We start from the raw sequence: 22,609 nt of genomic DNA on the forward strand, positions 1-22,609 counted from the left end.
GTTGGACCAACACAATTCCTTCATGTTGTCCCAACACAAAACGCCTAAGTTATCTTAATGGTTGACAAATTCAAGTGAACTGAACATAAATCAAATAAATTGGACAAGAAATGACAAAAATTGTTTGTTTCAGCTTATCTTAGATGGGTAGTTTGAACAAGCAGCAGTAATCTTTTTGTTTGAGTCTACAGTTGAAGTCAGAATTATTAGCCCTCCGGAATTATTAACCCCCCTGTACTGTATATTTTTCCCCAATTTCTGTTTAACGCAGAGTTCTCCAGAAGACTTTCTCCAGAAGACAAAATATTATAGGAAATACTGTGAAAAATTCTTTGCTCTGTTAAACATCATTTGGGAAATATTTGAAATAAAAACATTCATAGAAGGCTAATACTTTTGACTTCAACTGTATATTAGAATAAGTTTTGTTTTATTTATATTAATAATTAATTATTAATTTAACTATTTATTTATATATTTGTTTATTTAAATTTTTGGATGTGAGTCTTTTCTCAAACAATTTGTGATGTTGGATTGTACTTTTGGAGACCTTCAGACTACAAATAAATGTTATTCTCCAGTACATGCTGGTAGAAATGATTTTATAATATCTCCATCTGACTGTATCTTCTGTCGTAATATCTGTTGTCCACTAGTTGAAAGAGTTTCCTTTATTCGTTATGCAGAAAGGAAACTCATAAGTGAAAGGGTATTTCTCACAACAACAAAACAGTCTTTTGATAGCTCTCGTGTGTTTGTTTCTGTGACCAAAATCACACCAGGAAGACCCACTAGTGGGTCAACAGTCATCAGAATGATCTACTGAAATAGAAAAAAAAACACAAAGGTCTGGTTGAGATAAGTTCAAATAGAGCAGGGGCCTTACGTTTGGAAAACACGCATCTGGAGCGGCCTCAGTGCCGGTGTGTTTGAGATAGTCAGCCCAGTCAAAGTCCTGTGACTCAAAACCTGTCCCAAAATCAGAAAGAGAGAGAAAAACTTGTCAGAGAGAGAGAAATGAAACTAGGAGAAAAAGATTGATGAAAATAAACTTTCAAACTTTAGTTGTTGTTGTTGTTAACTATTACTACTACTACAACTAATAATAATAATGTGAATATTATTATAAATAATAATCATATTGTTAATAATAATAATAATAATAATTATAATATTGTTAATAATAATAATATTGTTAATGATAATAATAATAATAATAATAATGTTTTATATATAAATATTTAGCAGCAGGAGCATGACTGATAATTGCTCGTGCGAGCAAAAAAAAGCAGGTAAATACCGAATGAAAAGCATGATCTGGCGCACAGTGAGACACAGGTGATCCTCGCTCACTGACGTTATGAGCGAGGCACAGATGATATTGGGATGCGCATGAGTGCTTAAAAGCTCCAGTTCTCTTGCACAAAACAACTGTGCCTGGAAATGCAACTGGGAAAAACTGGTAAAAAATGTCAAAGTTTCTCTTTGAAATAGATTGGTAAAAATTGGTGCTCATGAGCCCACAGTCCTGCTGCTTTCAGGAGCTCCAGATATTATGTATGCAGTTGCTGCTTTTACCATTCTTTGAACAGATTATTACTAGGCTTAATGTTAACCATGTTCACATGATCATACTTTCACAAACAGAATGTTTTTCATCTACCTTCTTTTGCTTGCATTTATTTTTGTTAATATGGTTTGTTTATCATCCTTTGCAATAACATTGCTTTAATAGGAAATTACCTCTCCATTTATCTAGTTACCTGATGATCTGGGACCTTTAGCCTGAACAAACGACTGTGTATAGTTTTAGATAAATAAGAATAAATTTTTTTAAATGTCAATTGTTTTAAGAACTTTTTGTTGAATAAAATGTATGTATACAGCTGTATTTAACTTGTTTTGACACATTATTTAAAATTTGCAGCAAGAAAATAATTAGTTTGGTGTGGCCAGAGAAAAAAAAAGGTAAATCCTTAGTGTTGACCCCTAAAAAGTCATGTGAAATAACAAAAAATTGTTTAATTAACCAGAAGGCATGTGGACATAACACAAAATAAAAAAAATAGTCATTTTTAGTATGGCAAAGTGAAATATGTGCATATAAAATATATTTTCCCAACAACAAGGTTGGCTAGTGAAAATGGCAAGTGGCTAGTAACGTTGGAAAACTACAAAAAAGGTAATGTCAAGCTCTGATTATTATTATTATTATTATTAATATTATTATTATTATTACAACATACATTAGAATATGCATTATTTTATTTGTATATTATTATTCACTTATTAAATTTGATTTTGTATTCATTTTTTACTTTTTCACTGCAAATAAAATTAGTTAACTGCACTTTATAGATCATTACAATCAGAGATTTTAAAAACAAAATAGTATTTTGTAATTTGTATTTAATAGAATTTATTAAAATGGGTTTATATTTTGTATCAAAATACTTTAGTGTCTTGTATTTTTGTATTTTTTAAAATACTGTAAAATACTTTGTAAGAAGTCTACATGAGGTCATCATAAAATGTGGCCTCAGATTAAAGCTTTCTCAGTTAGAGAACAGAAAATTGATTAATATTGAAGAAGGTGGTCAGTGCTTGGAGTATGGATGGAAATTATTCAACCCACATAAAGAAAATAACAGACAAATGGCATGGGTAGATTTGGGAGCAAGTCCACAATCATTGAAAATAGTATACTGCACAATGCCAAGACCAGTAATATTTAAGTACAATGCATTAGCTCCCTTGCTTAAAAATAAGATTGATAAAATCTCAGTTCTTAAGAACAGGAATATGGAGCTCTACAGCACATAATCATCAACGGTCTCAGTGCTGCAGGTAGAAATGCATGTTTTGAATGCATGGATGTTTAGAAATAAAAAAAAAAGCACCTAAAGATGCTGTAGTGGTGTTTACCAAGCTAAAGAAGAACTGGAAAACTTTTGGGAGAATGAGGAAACTTCACAAATAATAATAGTTTTGAATAGATTGCTGATGTAGATGCCAAGAAAATAAGACAAACAACATACAAATAAGTCCTACAATGGCGATTCCTACAATACTTCATTGGCTGTTTTAGATGCCAGTAGCTGCAAGTGCTCTGTATATTTAATGAAGAGCAAAGATGTCACATCAAAGTGGCACAATGCAGTGCATGAAACACATATATTTAATAATACTCTATGGACTGGTCAAAAACCACAAACTCCTGTTACACAGCAGCAGCAGGATGTATATGAATTCTATTTTTAGAGATATCCTGTTTTATGTTGTACACTGAAATCTGCAATTTCAAAAAACATGATTTATGAAAATGACTAAAACTGGAGGTTTGAGTCATTTTCAGAAATCATGCGTTTACATGAAGTATTGAAGATTGCAAAAACTAAATAAATTTTTTTTTTAAACTGTGAGCAAGAAATTAAAATAACCCTTTATATTTCACCTATTTAAAATATAAAACTGTTAAGAGATAGTGTCAATTTCACTGACCACACAATGGATGGAAACAGAATGAAGAGATATAGTACTATAGTCCAATTCATTATCTGGATTAGATGGTTTTTTACAGTAATTTAAAAGAACGTCTTCAAGACAGGACTTTCTGTATGAAATTCATACAAAATTTATAGTAAAATGAAAAAAACAAAAGCTTATGAATACTTGGATACAGGATAAGAGGTGAATGAGGTGGCAGAGAAGCTGACTTAAACTTGCTCAGAGAAACACTGTTGCTGTCAAACACTTTACTAAGTCAGTTTAGTGGTGAAGGGACTGATTCAATATGCCTATTGATAGAAGGTGTGTGAAAAAATGTCATGCTCCCTTGTAAAAGTATTTTATTGTATTTTCAAAATACAGTATTTTATTTTGATACTTGTTGTGGCTGCTGTGTTTTGTAGTTTATTTTGATACATGTAAAACTGAGGTATTTTGTATTTTATTTTAAAATACATTTTAATGCATTTTTGCCCATCCCTGATTACAATCATTTTCATATTAATTAATTTTATATTTTACTCTCTATTATTATACTAAATACAAATAAACTCTTGATAAATAATCCACATCAAACTGAAAATGAAACCGAGATAACAGCAAAACCCATTGATAAACATTCTCATTAAGCAAATGTAAATTAAACAAAAGAGCATAAATCTCATTAGCATCTACAGTAACGAGAGCATCTCGCCCACCTCTTGGCCTCTCCAGTTCGACTCCATTCTTCAGACACCACTGCACTGGCAGGATTCCCGGAGACTCTGCGTGACACACTGCACTGGTGGGCGTGGCTTCAGCTGTGAGGTCATCGACAGTGATCTGAAAGTGGTATTCATTATAGACCTGTAGAACAGAGACACTCAAAGTCAGGCTCGGTGGGTGCTAATTATAGCCTACACTTCATAACCCTTCATCTGGTGTGCCTGTGTGTGAAGGAGCGTACTTTAGTCACAGACACGGGGCAGATGTGGAAGGGTTCCCACCGGGAGAGACCATTTCAAGCTTCATTCCTGCCCTGAAGGAGTGTGTGTGCAAGTCAGCATGATCCTAAAACACACACACACACAGACAGATCAGTTGTTTGTGTTATCAATATGTGATGCTTCAATCCAACAGCTTTCACAAAACACACACACACACACACACACACATACACACGGACCTTTTCCGGAATTGCATTTCAAGTGTTTTCCATTCATTTTGCTTAAACTGACCATACTGCTAAAAGCTAATCTCAAATATTCAGAATTAATTACTCATGTAAAATATTGCAAAATGATTAAATGTGATAATGTTTGGTTCAGCTGCTAATAGTTGTTTAACTTGCTGTTAAATGTTAATGTTAATGTTAACTGTTAAGCGTTGACATTTTTCCACCATTTTGCGGTTAGCTCAAGATGCTAATCTCAAAACAGAGACCCCATAACATGTCTGTAACATAATTTTAAGCATTTTCATCATGTTATTGTTTTTATAAAGTGACTGTATTAGCTAATGCATAATTTAAAGTATACCAAGTTAATTATTAATGTAAGTGATGGAAAATTATTAAATGTGATAGGGAATGTTTGGTTCTGTGGCTAATAGTTGTTTAACTTTCTGTCAAATGTTTTCAACAGAGTTGACAGTAACAGAGTTGACATTTTCCACAATTTTATGGTTAGCTCAAGATGCTAATCTCAAAACAGATACCCAATGACATGTCTAAAGCTGAATTTATAAGCATTTTAACCATATTATCATTTTCAAAAAGTGAATGTATTAGCTAATGTATAAATTAAAGTATACTGAATTAATAATTCATGTAAAATAATGCAAAACGAATTATTAAATATGATAGGGAATGTTTGGTTCTGTTGCTAATAGTTGATTAACTTACTGTTAAATGTTTTAAACAGAGTTGACAGTAACAGAGTTGACTTTTTCCACCATTTTGTGGTTACCTCAAAATGCTAATCTCAAAACAGAGGACCCCATTACAATGTTTTGTAACATAATTTTAAGCATTTTCATCATGTTATTGTTTTTTTATAAAGTGACTGTATTAGCTAATGCATAATTTAAAGTATACCAAATTAATTATTAATGTAAGTAATGCAAAATTATTAAATACGATAGGGATTGTTTGGTTCTGCTGCTAATAGTTGTTTAACTTACTGTTAAATGTTTTAAACCGAGTTGACAGTAACAGAGTTGACATTTTTCACCATTTTGTGGTTGACTCAAGATGCTAATCTCAAAACAGATACCCAATGACATGTCTATAACATAATTTATAACGATTTTCATCATGTAATTGTTTTTAAAAAGTAAATCTATTAATGTATAAATTCTGAATTAATAATTCATGTAAAATAATGCAGATGATGAATAATGATGCTTATAATGATGCTAACCTCAAAATAGATAATGCATGGCATTTCTAAAACTGAATTTAGGCAATTTGATCATACTATCGTTTTTAAAAAGTGAATTCACTGAAATATTGCACATAGTTGGCATTCAGTAACTAATCTACTATTTGTGTTTCCAAAACATTTTGTAAAAATGAATGAAAGAAATGATAAGGACTCAATGCCTTTCCGAGTTTCATCACTTGCAGCAAGCAAAAAAAAAAAATATAACTGCTTTAAAGATTGTTACACATTTTCAAAGCCAATGTACTGTAACAGAGTTGACCAGAATGTAGGGAAATAGAAGTTTCATGCAAATGTTTATATAACATAGTAAACTTAATTATTTTATGATATTTGAAGCTGAATATATAATTCAGAAGGCAGAGACATTTAAAATATAGTGGGAGTCTTTAAGTTAATATTTTCAAGACAAGAAGACCGCTAAATGCCTGTTTAAACAGTGTTGTTTAGAGATAACTTGATGCAATTGGTGTGATTTTTCAAAACTGTTTCATTAGATTTTTTTGAAAAATATTAGAAGGTAACCAGGGTGTTAATCCTCTAACAAGGGTGTGAATTACATGGGGGATTAAGGGGACATGAAAACAAGATGTATTGAGGGGTCAGCCCATTAATACCTGTAATTTAAATATTAATGTCAATAATTAAAATAATAGATATTATAAATATACATTTGACCACCTCTATAATGGTTCATCTTGTTGTGAATGCATAATTGCACAAAATAAGTCTCTGTGCAAGAAAAAAATTTATTCAACTGAAACTGGCATATCTAGAGCATCGATAGAAATCATAAGTGTAAAATAAATACATAAATGACTGAAGCATGTATTACTCAAACTAGCATTACCAAAAAAAAAAAAAAGACTGGTATAACTATACTTGTAGGGATGAATACCAGAATCACACGCACACAGAATATATACACACAAACACAGACCTTGAAGACCTCCAGTGGAAGAGGGCTGTTCAAAGCTTCAGCTGTGGCTTCATCTAAAGCTGCAATCCATTCAGAGCTGCTCCTCAAATCACACAGATCTGAAAGACAGTGAGAAAAAAAGAGCTCATGCATCCATCTGTCCACCTGTAGTCCTCCAACCATTCACCCATTTATTAAACCAAGGTTTTATCAACCCTTCCACTTATTGACCCAGCCATCCATTCATATTTATTCATTAAACCATCTTTCTTTTCATTTATCATTATTTTTCTGAACCAATTTTTCATTCATCCGTTCAATTATTTATAACATTAAACCAGTTTTCATAAATTTATTCATCCTCAATTCAGTTCATCCATTCAGTCATCACTACATCAAATTAACCATCTATCCTGTTGCATCCATCCATCTGTGCATTAAACCAATTCCATGATTCCATCCATCCATTCGTCCATCTGTCCGTAAAACCAAGTTTTTATCAATCGTCCATCCATTCATCTGTCCAACCAAGTTTGTCAATTGTCTAACCAAACCATCCATCCGTCTGTCCAACCAAGTTATCAATCCATCCAACCAAGTTAATCATTTGTCCACCCATCCATCCATCCATCCATCCAAGTTTTTATCAACCGTCCATCCATCCATCTGTCCAACCAAGTTTTAATCAATTGTCCATCCATCTATCCATCCAACCAAGCATTTATCAATCTTTCATCCATCCAATCATCCATCCATCCATCACAGTCCATCCATCCAATATTTTTTATCAATCGTCCATTCAAATCAATTAAATTCAATTCAAGTTTATTTATAATGCACTTTAAAACAACACAGTTGACCAAAGTGCTGACAATAGAGTAAAAAAGTCCATCAATCCATCCAACCAAGATTTTGTCAATCATCCATCCATCCAACGAAACCAACCGTCCATCTATCCATCTGTCCATCCATCCATCCAACCAAACTAGCTATCCATCCAACCAAGTTTTTATCAAACGTCCATCCATCTATCCAACCAAGCCAGCCATCCATCCATCCATCCATCCATCCATCCATCTAACCAAACCAGCAATCCATCCATCCAATGAAACTAGCCATCCATCCGTCAACCATCAATCCAACCAAGTTTATCAATTGTCCATTCACCCATCCATCCATCCATCCATCCATCCAATCAAGTAATCAACCATCCATCCATCCACCTGTCCAACCAAGTTTTTATCAATTGTCCATCCATCCATCCATCCAACCAAACTTTTATCAATTGTCCTCCCATCCATCCATGTTTATCAATCATCTATCCATCCACCCATCCATACATCCATCCATCCTAGTTTTATCAAATGTCCATCCATCCATCCATCCAAGTTTTTATCAAACAACCATCCATCTAACCAAGTTTTTAACAATTGTCCATCCATCCATCCATCCAACCAAACTTTTATCAATTGTGCATCAATCCGTCCATCCATTCAAGTTTTTATAAATCATTCATCCATCCAAGTTTTTATCAATTGTCCATCCATCCATCCATCCATCCATCCAACCAAACATTTATCAATTGTGCATCCATCCGTCCATCCAAGTTATGAATCATCCATCCATCATCCATCCAAGTTTTATCAAACAACCATCCAGCTAACCAAGTTTTTATCAATTGTACATCCATCCATCCATCCAACCAAACTTTTATCAATTGTGCATCCATCCGTCCATCCATCCAAGTTTTTATCAATTGTCTATCCATCCATAAATCCATCTATCCACCCATCCATCCAACCAAACTTTTATCAATTGTGCATCCATCCGCCTATTCATCCAAGTTATGAATCATCCATCAATCCATCCATCCAAGTTTTTATCAAATGTTCACTCATCCAACCAAGTTTTTATCATCCATTCATCCATCCATCCATCCATCCAAACAAGATTTATCAATCATCCATCTATCAATCTAACCAAGATTTTATCAATCGTTCATCTTACTATTCTCATACTATATAAAACATTTAATTATGTAATTTATTTATCCATTTCATTAACTACACACCTATTTATCTAGCCATTGAATTCTTTTTTATTCATCCATCCATCTATCCATCCATCAATTAAACTACCATCCAGTATCCATCCATTTACTGTATGTATCCATCAGTTTTTTTTTGTCCATCCATCCATAAATGTAGTCTTTATTAAAAGTGGCTGAACATACAGTATCATTTTCCACTCCATACTGTATTCAAATCATCTGTACCAATCATCCATCTTTCAACTTATCCAAATTTTCATCTATTATTCAAAGTATTTTTCCATTCATCCATATATCCATCCATCAAACCAGCCAGTTATCCAACCATTTCTTAATGGGTCCATATCCACCTAAGTATTTTTCCATTCATCAATTCATCTAACCATCCATCAGTTTAACCAACCCATCCATTTATCTATTCACTGAAATATGTTTTCATCCATTTGTTCCTACAATCCATCCATCAAATCCTTCATCTACATTTTCAAGTTTTGGTCATCTATCAATACTTATGCTACATTTAATATCCCATTCATCAAAAGTGTTAATACATCATCAGCTATAACTATTCATTATCAACTATAATTTAATTTCTGAAGCAGTTTTCCATCCATCCATACTTCCAAGTATTTATCCAACTCAAAATCCACTGATCTAATCAACTATCCTTAGCAATTCATCTGTTAAACTATTTATTACATTAATCCACCCATCCATTTTTTTGTTCATTCATTCATTCAACCATGTTTTTCGTCCAACCAAATATTAATTTGTCTTTCCATCCGCTTAAGAACTTATCCATCCATTCGTCTATCAATAGATTTAACTCAACTATCCATCCAGTTATGAATCCAATAATATATTATCAAGGTGTTTTATCTGTCCATCAGTCAATCCATTTAGTATTGGATTTAATACTTTCCAATCAATTAATCCATGTTGACTACTGTACATTACATAAGCAAATCTGTTTGAAAAAAGTCATTAGCAAACAAGTTCAAACATGTTCTTGAATTTATTTACAGGCTTTCCTTTAGGGATGTCAATTCAGATCCATAATAGTGGAAGTCAGACAGGCTGCACATAGAAACCTGGCAATTGTGCAATGGAAAAACATTTGCATACAAGAGAGGAAACCTTAAGAAAAATGCAAAAGCATGAATATGAGCTGTGCTGCTTTAACTAAAAGCTAACAGAAAATCTCATTCAGGATTTTTTTATTTAAATTATTATACTGAATTTATTTACATATGATTATCAAACCTAATTATTTAATTAAGACCCATTAACATAAAATAGGAATAAGAAATTTATTTTCTAAAACTAACTCATGTAAACACCTAAATCATAATATTGACTACTTCAGAATAAGGTAAATATATGGATTACTGATGTACCCATTGATTATATTTTAATGTTCAGCTTAATTTCAATTAAACACAGTTTAATACTCTTACCTGTGGGTGGTTTCATTGGTAGGTTATTTTCTTTGGCCCAGCCCAGGGGGCGGAGCCTGGTGTCAAGGTAGAACATCCACATGTAGTAGGCGGCGTCATTTAATCCAACATAACTGAGACATAAACGTCCACCGACATTACGCTGAACTTGAGTGGCCCAGTAGACGCTGGGCTCTGAGGCATCTCGCAACTCCAAAATACTGCCTTCCATGATCAGATCTACTGTGTTTTTACCCCGTAATGGCTGAGAGGAAAGGAAGAGACAAGAGAGGTTGTTAACTTGGGTATTAACAATAAATTTATCACTTAGCTAGGATTTGGCAAGTGAAATTTGCTTCCTTTGAACCCACCTGAAGTTTTTTTTTTTTTTTTAGTTGTTATAGTAGTTATTTGAGGAAAATTCAAAGAACTGGTTTGGCATAATTCTAATCAAAATCATGCCAAAATTACTTTCACAAGTTCAAAACTACTAAACAAACTTTTTTTTTTTTGCCGTCAAAACTAGCATTGGTCAGTTAAGTGTATATATTTTTTCTTCCCTCTATTAAGCTGAAATGTTTAAATATTAAATGTATAAATATATAAAAATATAAAAATAAATATTAAAAATATATTTAAAAAAATTTACCCTAACCCCCCAAGTTAATTTTTTTTTATTCTGTATTTATTCTAGTATTGCCATGATATTGAAATTTCTAACTTCGATATGATACTAAGAAAAATATCGATATTCGATACCTTTTTCAATACTGTGAGGTTCTCTTTAAGAACTGTTGAAAGCATCAATATTTTGGGTGAATACTTTTTCAGTAGAGGGACATAAATCTCTCAAAACTATATATATATATATATATATATATATATATTATATATATATATATATATATATATATATATATATATATATATATATATATATATATATATACTTTTTTTGGCAGATGCATTCAAAACTAGCATTGGTTAAAAAATATATATATACTTTATATATTTTTGTTTCCTCTATTAAGCTCAAATATGTAAATATTACATTTATTTATATATAAAAATATATAAATAAATACAAAATATATAAATTACAAACACTGATCCTGAAAAACGCAAAAAGCTTTTTTTATTCTAGTGTTGTCATGATATTGGAATTTCTAACTTCGATACGATACCAAGATATCGATATTCAATACCATTTTGAATACTGTGAGGTTCCTTTTAAGAACTGTTGAACGCATCAGAGTTTTGGATGAATTTATTTTCAGTTGAGGGATTTAAATCTCTCCGAAATTATTTATATATATAAACTCTTAATTTGTGTTTTGAAGATGAATTAATTTTTTTATGGGAAGAACTTGAGGGTAAGTAAACGATAGCAAAATTTTCGTTTAGGGTTGAACCAAACCTTTAGCAAATTGGTAGTCATACACAAAATCTGATTCTCACCCCTTCCAGCAGGTTTGCAGGTGCCGTCCGTGACCCTGTGAGCTCTTTGATAAGAAACTCAGTCCAGTCGCTGTACTTCTCTTTAATGGCTGAAAAGATTAAGAAAAACAAAGCAAATGCAATGAATTTCACACATTATGAACTTAATACAATTCCACACTCTCTCACTGAAACTAATGCATTATGCTGCTGTAGATAGTGTGCGCACATACACCATGTATTACTAACTTGGGGACCAAATGTCTTCACAAGTATAGCAATATCAGCACATTTTGAACTTGTAGAGGCCTTTTATTTTGTTTTCCACGAGGAAACGGCTCATAAATCACACAAAATGAAGTATCTTGAAAATATAAAAATGCAGGTTATTTCCTGTTAGGGTTGGGTTTTGGGGTAGTGGGATAGAAAATACAGTTTGTACAGCGTAAAATTTATTACATCAATGGGAAGTCCCCATACAGATAGCTGTGCAATCATCTGTCTGTCTGTGTGTGTGTGTGTGTGTGTGTGGTTTACAGAAATTCCCTAAAACCTACTCATGAATGCACATTCCATTCCCAAATGTTAGAGAACATAGAAAATTGTTTCACTTTACTTTTTTTATTTGATACTAAATTATCAATTATAAATTCTATATATTTTTATAACATATAAACCTAAATCTAATCTAAATATATTAATGTAATTTCAAACGAATTGTCATTTTTAAACTGATTTTATATAAAATCTTAATGTAATCCAAACTGAGAAATACTATATTCATTTAAAGTAAATACTAAAGTGTTTTTTAAACATACTATAAAAAAGTAAAGTGCTTGAATTAATCTGTTGTGGTAATTCTACAGTTGCGATGGTAACACAAAAACTATAATATTATAAACAAATGACCCAAATTTATTGTCTTATAGTATTATACTACAACACAGTAAAAACTAAAGTATTCACTATTTATTGCAGTTTTCCAGTTTACTATAGTTAACACTACAGTATGCTGTTGCATTCATTAACAAAGAGTTGTACATACTATAATACGTACAGTTTAATACACTTTACTATAGTAGCCTATGGTTCAAAAACACTAAATATAAATTACTATCGTATCTTTTCATGTGGGATCAATTAACTGGAGAAGCACATTGATAATTATTAGGATTTTTATCAATTCACTTTTTGAGTTTCCCTACTTAATATAGTTTCATGTTTATTTTCCGGTACAAAAAAAAAAAAAACGTATCTAGAAGAATGAGCACATCGAAACGTAATCTATCGTCAACAGATTTACGGATACGCCATTAAGTGCACTTCCTCTCTCAAACGTCTTCCTACTTCCTTCCCCACAGTGTCAGATGCATAAAATATTCATATATGCATTACAAATGTATATAATGACAGGTCAATTCCAGCATTTGAGTGTCTAAACATCCTGTTTTCTACAATAGCGTACATGGAGCCAGTGCAGAGAGAAGTGCTAGTAGTGCAGAAGGAGAACAGTCAATTAATCATGACGAGTGGTGAATGTGAACATCAGCAGATTGTGCATTGCTTGTTGACTGTTAACTGTTACGTCAGGACGGATTCACTCAATAACACATGACAGCACTCATGAGGGTGTGAGCTCCAGAAAACAAACACACTGAGATGAAAAGTGAGAGAGTTGACTTTAAAGTGTGTGTGAAATCAAAATTTGCAATGTTTAGTTTGCTGGAACACATTGTTATTGTTTAGTTGAGCAATTAATCAAATTAATTCACGGAAAATCAATGTTTGTTTTGGTAATCTTTAATCAAATTCTGAACATTTGCTTCCATGTTTGGAGTGTTGGTTCTTCTCTGATGATGTCAGTTTGATGGCTTTAGCCACAATATTCTTAACCACAGCCCTCTTACCGTCAGTTTGCTTGGAGCGAATGATGCGCAAAAATAATTATCCATTGATTAATCTAAATCGAATCGCAACCACGATTTAAAATGTTGCAATTAGGTAATCGCAAGAGGCTGCGATTATAATATAATATATATATATATATATATATATATATATATATATATATATATATATATATATATATATATATATATATATATATATATATATATATATATATATATATATATAGCCAATTGAGTGAACACACTTTCACTCTGCAAAAGTCGAATTGCGCAACCGAACTATGTGGAACACCCACAATAAAACAAACAAACAGGAAAGCACGGACAAGTAACGAGTGCGGGATAATGACATTTGCTGCTTCCGAAGCATTACCAGATGAATTGATATCAAAGAAAAATAGGACATCGTTAATATGGGAATATTTTGGTTTCAAAGTCACAGACACCGAACAAAAACAGAATTTTTTTTTGTGTGTTTACTGTTTTCTCTAGAGAAAAATTAGTGTTTCATTTCTGAATATTTAAAAACAAATTGAATAAATGTTAAAGTTAGTATCTTTTCAGTTCCTTTTTTATAACTAACACTCACTGCATTTTAGCAGTAAGAAGCTACCGATTATACAGATTGAGCTGCAGCTTGACTACAAAATCAAATCGCAAATCAAATTGAAATTGTAATATCTTTAAAAAAAAAATTGCAATTAGATATTTTCCCCAAATCGCACAACCCTAGCCCTGCCTTCAACTCAATATTTTTGGTTTTAGTTGGAACTGGGTCAACAAGCTGAAATAAAAGTCTTAACAACTTCCAGTTCATGCAGACTTTAAATAGAACTTTAACTGCAGTTTTTGGTCAATAAACTACATAACTGAATATAAATTACAGAGGACACAAGCCATTACATAAATAAAATCCAGGTATAAGAACAAATAAATCAATCAACAAATGTGAGAAATTACCTTAAAGGGCACCTAGATTACTCTTTTGTGTCTCCAGAATGTGTCTGTAAAGTTTCAGCTCAAAACACCCATCAGATTTTTTATTATACCTTTTATAAGTTTCTCTTTTATACATTTTTGCACCAGAATGCAGTTTTGTTGTACTGTGCCTTTAAGGCTAGTCCTCCCCACCCACCGTTTCTACGTGCCTTTCTGCGTGCCTTAATTTCCTCCCTCAGCTGCGTCAGACAACAGACAGACTTAAAGCAAGCAGATCTCACATAGCGTTTGTGAGAAATACTACAGTAAGAACTTTATCGATTAGTATTTGATGCTGCATTTGTTGTGGATTGCAACGAGTCACACACAATTACAAAGTTCACGTGCACGCACACAGATACACACACACAGATTTTAGCTTTTAGCTTTGCACTTTTTTTCCACGCATATGTTACAGGATACAGGTTAATATCCACTGCTGTATGGATATCTGTTATGTTAATGCACAAAATAAACCTGAATTAATGTCTACAAACCGGGAATGAAGCGTCTTCTTTCATAATTGTTCAGACACGTGGCTGTGCTGATGAAGTAAAGCTAAGCTAAATCACTGTAATTCATTACACACGTGCGCTGTTTTAAAACATTTTAAACTTGTAAAACTTACTCTTGATCACATTTGATGATGATTAGCAAACTACTGTAGCAACTAAACAGACCTTTTATTCCCGGTTGCTTTGCGCATGTCCTGTCTTGTTGATATGATTACACGTGACTACCGGGACATGTTAATACGCAGCTGTCAATCAATATTGGTGGGTGGGGGAACCGCACTCTATACGGTAAGTTGTAGTCAGTCTAAAAACCGCTCCAATTGGTCCACCGTTTTTGTGTTGTTAAATTGAAAAAAAAAGGACTGTGTGTGTTTATATCACCCCAATATGATGGTCTATACACTATAGATACACACATGTCTGTCCAAATTTTTGTTATAATGTGGGACCTGTTTTGTTATATCAGGATTAAATGAGAGAGAGAATAAGAGAGAGAGTTAAATTGTTATAAATTAATACTGTTTATTATTATGTGTTATTATGGTTTAATCATAAAATGTTAATTGTTAAATAATCTGTTGTTATTTTTTTTTATCACTACTAGTTTGCAGTGATGTTGTATATAATAGTGTCATAAATAAACAGCATGAGTAGGGCATATAAACTGATGATATTTGGTGTGCATGTGTAGGGGTGGGACAACCACATAACTGATGAGGATTCTTTAAAAATGCAGGTGACTCTTTGAAATGGGGTAGATATAGCCACTGTATTAAAACTCAAACTAGTTTAGTATTGTTCTGACTCACAGAAATAATAAATAGTAACAAAATATTTTGATGGAGTACGTCACAATCGCATTTCCATTTTTACATTGCATATCATCAGCTTGGTGTGAATAAGGTAATCCTCTCGAATATGAAGTTTTATAGATATCAAAATGTAAAAATAATGTAAAATTGGTCAAATAGATGTAATAATATTATTAAATTGTTATGCTAAATGCTGCCCTGCATTGAGTTTATAACTTGAAATTGAGATATAATCTCCCAATCGAAAAAAAAAACAGCCAGAATTATACAAATACAGTCTTTCTGTTTATCATTTATCCAAAACATTCTGATTATAGCCTTATATTTGTACATATAAATGAGCACAGTTTGAGACATTAACAAGATCAATCCACATTAAAAATGGTGATTTTTGTCAGATTTAAAGGGGACCTATTATGCACAAATCACTTTTATAATCACTTTTCTCCCTCAATAGCATAGGACATCAGCCTTATTTTTGAATCTTCAATGCTGACACATAGGCATTTGTACTGTAGCTCCACCCTCCTTTGAAAAGAGGGTTGGGAGCACAACCTCATTTGAATTTAAAGTGACAGTCACCAAAATGGCATGATTGGGATCAAAGCCTTAAAGGGTCAGTTTCATAGAGGTATAAAAGATTATTTGTGTAGTATTCCAGCTGAAATTGGACATAAAAGGTCTCCTTTAGTTAGAAGTCCCTGTGTGCTTTATGTAGGTTTATTTTCAAATATGTAGTAAATTTAGTGTACTTGAATTCCATGGTGGCCCATTTTCTTGTGTTGCTTTAGGCTGTGCAGACTTGTTCAGATCAAATAAATGAAAGCGTAATTTAGGAGAACTCAAAGAGACAGATGAGCCGCTTTGCGTTTCCTCTTTTCTGCACTGGGGAGTCTCTATGCAAAAATGCATTATGCAAAAATCAGATTTGCATTTCTTCCAACAACTCTTGTATAAACAGAAGAGCCAGATTTAAAGAGCTTCTCTCGCTCGTGTAATCAGAGCAATTATTCAAGAGAGGAAGGAGAACAAAACTCTGAGTGTGTTAAAAAAAAGAGCAGTAGAAACAACCTGTCCCAAGTCTCTGAAGAAGATAAAACACACACACATACACTATTCTTGCTCGCCTGCCAACACTAGTACATCCAAGAGACTATTTTTAACAGCAAAAAGGGCACTGCTTAAGCAAATTAACGAAAGGATAGTTGACTTCTGTATTTTTAGGTACTTTTTTTTTTTTTATCAGAATTTTTGTTGTTGAGTAGTACTGGTATTTTGGTATCAAATTTAGGTTTTACGTTTCCATTTACTATTTTAATCATTGATGTATAGTAATATATTATGTGTTGTTATGCATATTATACAAAATATTATTTATAAAATATACAATATTTTTAAAAAGTAAAAAAATACTTGTACATTGTATGCTTTTTATAAATCGACTACTTCTAAAAAAAAAAAATAAATATATATATATATATATATATATATATATATATATATATATATATATATATATATATAATGTATAATAATTCAGGGGGGCTTATAATTCTGACTTCAACTGTATATATCAGATGATTATATTAATTATTTTAATAATTATGTGTAGTAAGATGCATTTTTAGATTTTAAATTATGTATTGTTAATTTAATTGAATTGTAATATCAATTTAAAAGCTAAATATAAAATAATTATTTACTCAAAGTAATAAGGTGATTTAGATTATATACCGGATTTTTATATATCACCTATTTTATTAATAATGTATGATAGGTTATTATGTATTATGTATATTAATTTAATTACTATATTTAAAATATACATTATTTTTAAAAAGTCAGAAGTTAAAAACTTTAAATTCTAGGCTTTTTATAAACCTAAATATTTGTAATGATATATCAGATTAATATATATATACATTATTTTATTATTGATTTGTAGAAAGATATTATTTGTTGCTATGCATATTAATTTAAATACCATATAAAATTTAAGTACATTTTTTAAAATTACAAATAAATTCTATGCTTTTATATAGTGTACAAATTCTAAATTGATTTATATTATTATATATCAGCTTATTATATATGAATTATTTTATTGATGTTGAAGATATTATGTAATAAGGTCAAAAGGCAGACAGCATACAACGTAAACAAACAAGGCGAGGGTCAAAACAGGCAAGGTGTGTGTAATCAGTGTGTATATATGTATATATATATATATATATATATATATATATATATATATATATATATATATATATATATATATATATATATATATATATATATATATATATATTTATATACATATATACATATATACATATATACATATATACATACATACATATATACATACATACAGTTGAAGTCAGAATTATTCTCAGATTATTAAATGAATTATTTTATTGTTGTTGTTTATGATAAAATGTATTGTTATGAATATTAATTTAAATAATAACAAGTAAACAAATTCAATGTTTTCTTTAAATCTATAAATTATTTTAATATTTTAAACTTCTAATAATCCTCATCTAATTATTTTCTCCACTTCAAAATAATCTAGAAAAGCAGAAAATGAATTATGCAGTTTGGATATCTACTCGTTAAACCGCAATCATTCTCTTTGACATTGTTACGTCGCATGTCATTTGACATTCAAATCTGACCACAAAACTATAAACATCTTTCTAACCACACTATCAAGTCCAAATACATCACATAAAACAAACACAAAGCTAACAATGAGACACAAATTTTAGTGAATTGACACTGGCGTAGTGGGTGAAAAAAAAAATGATTCTGAATTAAGCTGCATCTATCAAAGAATCCAAGATGTCTCATTTCTGACAATAAATTAAATCAGACTCATGTTTTCATGACATAAAATAGTAGAACCAGACGATATGACCTAAATCAATAACTGGATTTTGATTATCTAACGATTATTTTAGTTTTATTTTATTTATTTACTTATATTTTTTCTTTCAAGTTCAGTATGTTTTATATGTACTGTAAATGTACTCAACTATTAAAGGTGTTTTCTAATGAAAAAGTATGTTTCTATTCTTTATGATATTAAAATAAAAGGAAACAAACTGTAATATCTGATGAATGTCTCAAACTGAAAATAAAGCACAAATTGCCTAAAAAATAAGTTTTGAAAAAAGGTCACATTGCGATTCATTTAAAATAGTAAAGAAATTAATTGAATATTTCATTGTCTAATGTGGGAAATAGCAAACATTTCTTGCAAACAAAGCTGAGGATTTAACAAAACCGCAGTGAACTAAATATTTGTTCTACATAAAAAAAGAAGTTTTTTCAGCTTGTTCAAACTACTTATTACAAATGAGCTGAAACAACACAATTATTATTTTTTTAGTTTGATTTTTGAACAATTGATTTTTTGGGGGACATCTTAATAGTTTTATGTTTAATCCACTTAAATTTGTTCAGTTAACTTAATCGTTTTGTGTTGAGACAACTTGAATGAATTGTGTAAAACCCTGCATTTTTCGCAATTTACCAATAAAATAAAGTATTCTTTAGAGCCTTGTAATAAATTTGGATAAGCATTTATGCACACAACACCCAAATACTTGAAATAAATTGTATTTTAATGAATAAATTGAATTTGCCATATAACCCTCTGAGATACGGATATTGCAAATGGTATTATTGAGATTATTGTGCAGCCCTACTCACCATACAGGACAAAAAAAAACGTTTTCTATGAATTATCAGACTGAAGACCTTATTCTTAGATTTTATTGCTTATTTCATTGTATAAGCAAGTTGTTTTATCATCTTATAGCCAACACACATCTGCATAATTTATCATTTAAGGCCTATGTTTGCACTTCAAGCCATTATTGCCTTATTCATTGAACACTCTGATAATACTGTGTTTGTGTCTCAGCATGTAATCTCTGCAGCACGAGTATGTTTGCTAATCTCTTAAGTAGTGCCCGAATGGGACCGTGGTGTGCCCGCGTTCATGCCACCAACCCCCCGTGTCTCAAACTGTCTTGACTGAATATAATCACTTCACATTTTTATACCATTAACCTTCAGCTACTTTATTACATTTGCACTTCAGTGTGCGTTTAGCTGCTGCTTTCATCTTTTAATAGCCTTCATAAATGAATAATTCATAAACTTCTTAAAGATCACAGGTATTATGCACATCATGCATTTCCAAATCTATATTTGACTTAATGTCTCTTTTTATATGCTGACAAAGATTTTTAAAGAGGCTATATGATTATGAGGTCATTATTTTAATGGAACAGGTTAACAGGTTTAAAGTTGTGTTGTGTGTAAATTTTACTTAAATCACAATAGGCCAAATAGGCCTATATATATATATATATATATATATATATATATATATATATATATATATATAAATTGTATTTATTTATTTATTTTTTGCCTATTTTATGTGCACTATAAAAAATTATCAGTATAATATTACAAAAAATGTGATTTATATATTTCTTAATTTAACTAGGTAAAATGCCCTTTGAGATTGAGATCTCATTTACAAGGGTGACCTGGCAATGAGGTCTGCAGCACACATGAAAAAAAAAAACAAATTAAAATATTTTAAAAATACACATTACAATATGTTAAAACACACACATTGAGAAATTGACTGTTGTTGTTTGTTATAAAAGATAGAGCAGGATGATTTAATTGGGATCAGCTCAGAGATTTTCACTTCAGACTGAAGAATATTCCAGGATGAGGGGGCAGTATGACTAAAGCTTGCTTCCGTATTTTAGTTCAAACCGGCAGCATTTCAATTGAATGTAGGACATAGTGACTTTTTGACCTATGAAGAAGGAAACAAAGGTAAAAAGCCTCCAGACCAAGAAGAGCCTTGTAGATCAGTATATATAAACACATGTAACTTTATTTTAGCTGGACTGCAATAGGTTTAAGGGAGAGTTCACCCTACAAAGATCTGCCATCATTTACTGTCCCTTGACTTTCTATTATTGAACACACACAAAAATAAATGTACAATAACATTGATTTCCATATAATTTTTTCCTACTATGGATGTCAATGGTTAAAGGTTTCCAACATTCTTCAAAATATTTTCTTTTGTCTTTAACAGAACAAAAAAAAAAATCAAACAGCTTTGAAACAAGTTAGGGGTGAATAAATGGTGGCAGAATTTTCATTTTTGGGTGAACTGTCCATTAATGCTACAAAAACCATAATAGGTGTTCATATATTTTAAAAGTTCATTATTTTAAGTTTACAAGCACAACCACACATCATTACACCCCAAGAGGAATAAATACTGTAAAAAATATCTGTGAATTAACAGTTTTCCGTATTTTATATATTTTTTTTATTATTTATGCTTTTGAATCGCATTGACACCTTGATCTTTTTTTCCGACAACCTTTAGCCTTACAAAAGTTAAAAAAACACTTGTATGAACATTTTTAATCATTTAAATTGATGTATTGTCTGGGTTGGTGTTGTATATTATGCTGCAAAATGTAATAAACTGCCAGTACATTTTTTATTATTTTACAGATTAATTTCTCTATATATTATTTCTTATGTATTATATTATTTCAAACTACTAAAATGCCAATAAAAGTCGCTTTGTCAGACTGTAGAGTTGAATTTTCAACATTAAAAGTCAAAAGAGCAGAGATCAACATCACATAATGCAATTTACTACCGCAAATAATCGGAAAACACAAAATACAGAAACTATTATTTAACAGATATTTTTTACAGTGTAATATTACAAATCATATAGCCTCTGTGCCCAATTTATCAGTGCCAAAGTTCATAATCTTTCATCAAAATGAAGCCATTTACTCAGAAACAGCTCTCCTTGTTGGCTGATGTGAGGAATCCCTCTTGTTTTCCCTCTTTCTTTGCTTTTGACTGTGGTACAGTTAAAAATATTTATACTGTCTTGAATGATGCCCATATGGACTCATGCCCAATTGCCCATATGGCTAATCTGGCCCTCTACTTTAAGCCAATGTCAATGTTTAGTTCTTGAACTAGCCTTTAGTTCATGCCAACCATGGGGTTCTTTTTGAGAAGCAGATGTATGTATTTTTAAAAAATAATGTTTTGTTCTTTTGTGCTAATTATGCTCTTGCATTGTTCTGAAATAAATGGTTACACCCTAATATTTTGACAGAACCTCTATTTCCACTGCAAATAAGTGCATTTCTTACTTATATTTTTGTCTTGAAAAATTCTTACATATATCAAGAAGCATTACCTAGACAAGCAAAAAATATTGTCTTGTTTTAAGAAATAATGATAGACAAAATAAGTACGATTTTCCTTAAAGGTCCCACGAAGTGCTTTGAAATGTGCCTTTTTTTCTTGGGTCTTGAAGGGGGCGGGCATGTCAGATACTAGAGAGCATTTGATTAGTTATGATTTGATGAGCAACTGTAGTATGGGTTGATGTAAGTAAAATCGTTGATCCATTTAGGTGGAAAAACTAAAAGCTTTACATGTTGATATCAATTTTATATCATCTAAACATGAATTTTGTCATTGTTTTAGAGCACACTAGCTTATAGATATCTTAAAAACTAACAATACTAATGCTAACTTT

The 22,609-nt window shown here is 31.2% G+C and overlaps 1 protein-coding gene across 1 annotated transcript in view; it reads right to left on the reverse strand.

The window, feature by feature from the left end:
• sfmbt2 (Scm like with four mbt domains 2) overlaps positions 1-22,609 on the reverse strand; it is an 82,112-nt gene that overhangs the window by 20,782 nt on the left and 38,721 nt on the right. Inside the window, 7 exon segments of the mRNA XM_056455512.1 lie at positions 887-969; positions 4,206-4,353; positions 4,454-4,492; positions 4,495-4,557; positions 6,868-6,965; positions 10,354-10,597; positions 11,791-11,879. Coding sequence (XP_056311487.1) covers positions 887-969; positions 4,206-4,353; positions 4,454-4,492; positions 4,495-4,557; positions 6,868-6,965; positions 10,354-10,597; positions 11,791-11,879 — 764 coding nt within the window.

The sequence above is a fragment of the Danio aesculapii genome, chromosome 4 (genome assembly GCF_903798145.1).
Source record: "Danio aesculapii chromosome 4, fDanAes4.1, whole genome shotgun sequence".
In the NCBI taxonomy this organism is placed as follows: Eukaryota; Metazoa; Chordata; class Actinopteri; order Cypriniformes; family Danionidae; genus Danio; species Danio aesculapii.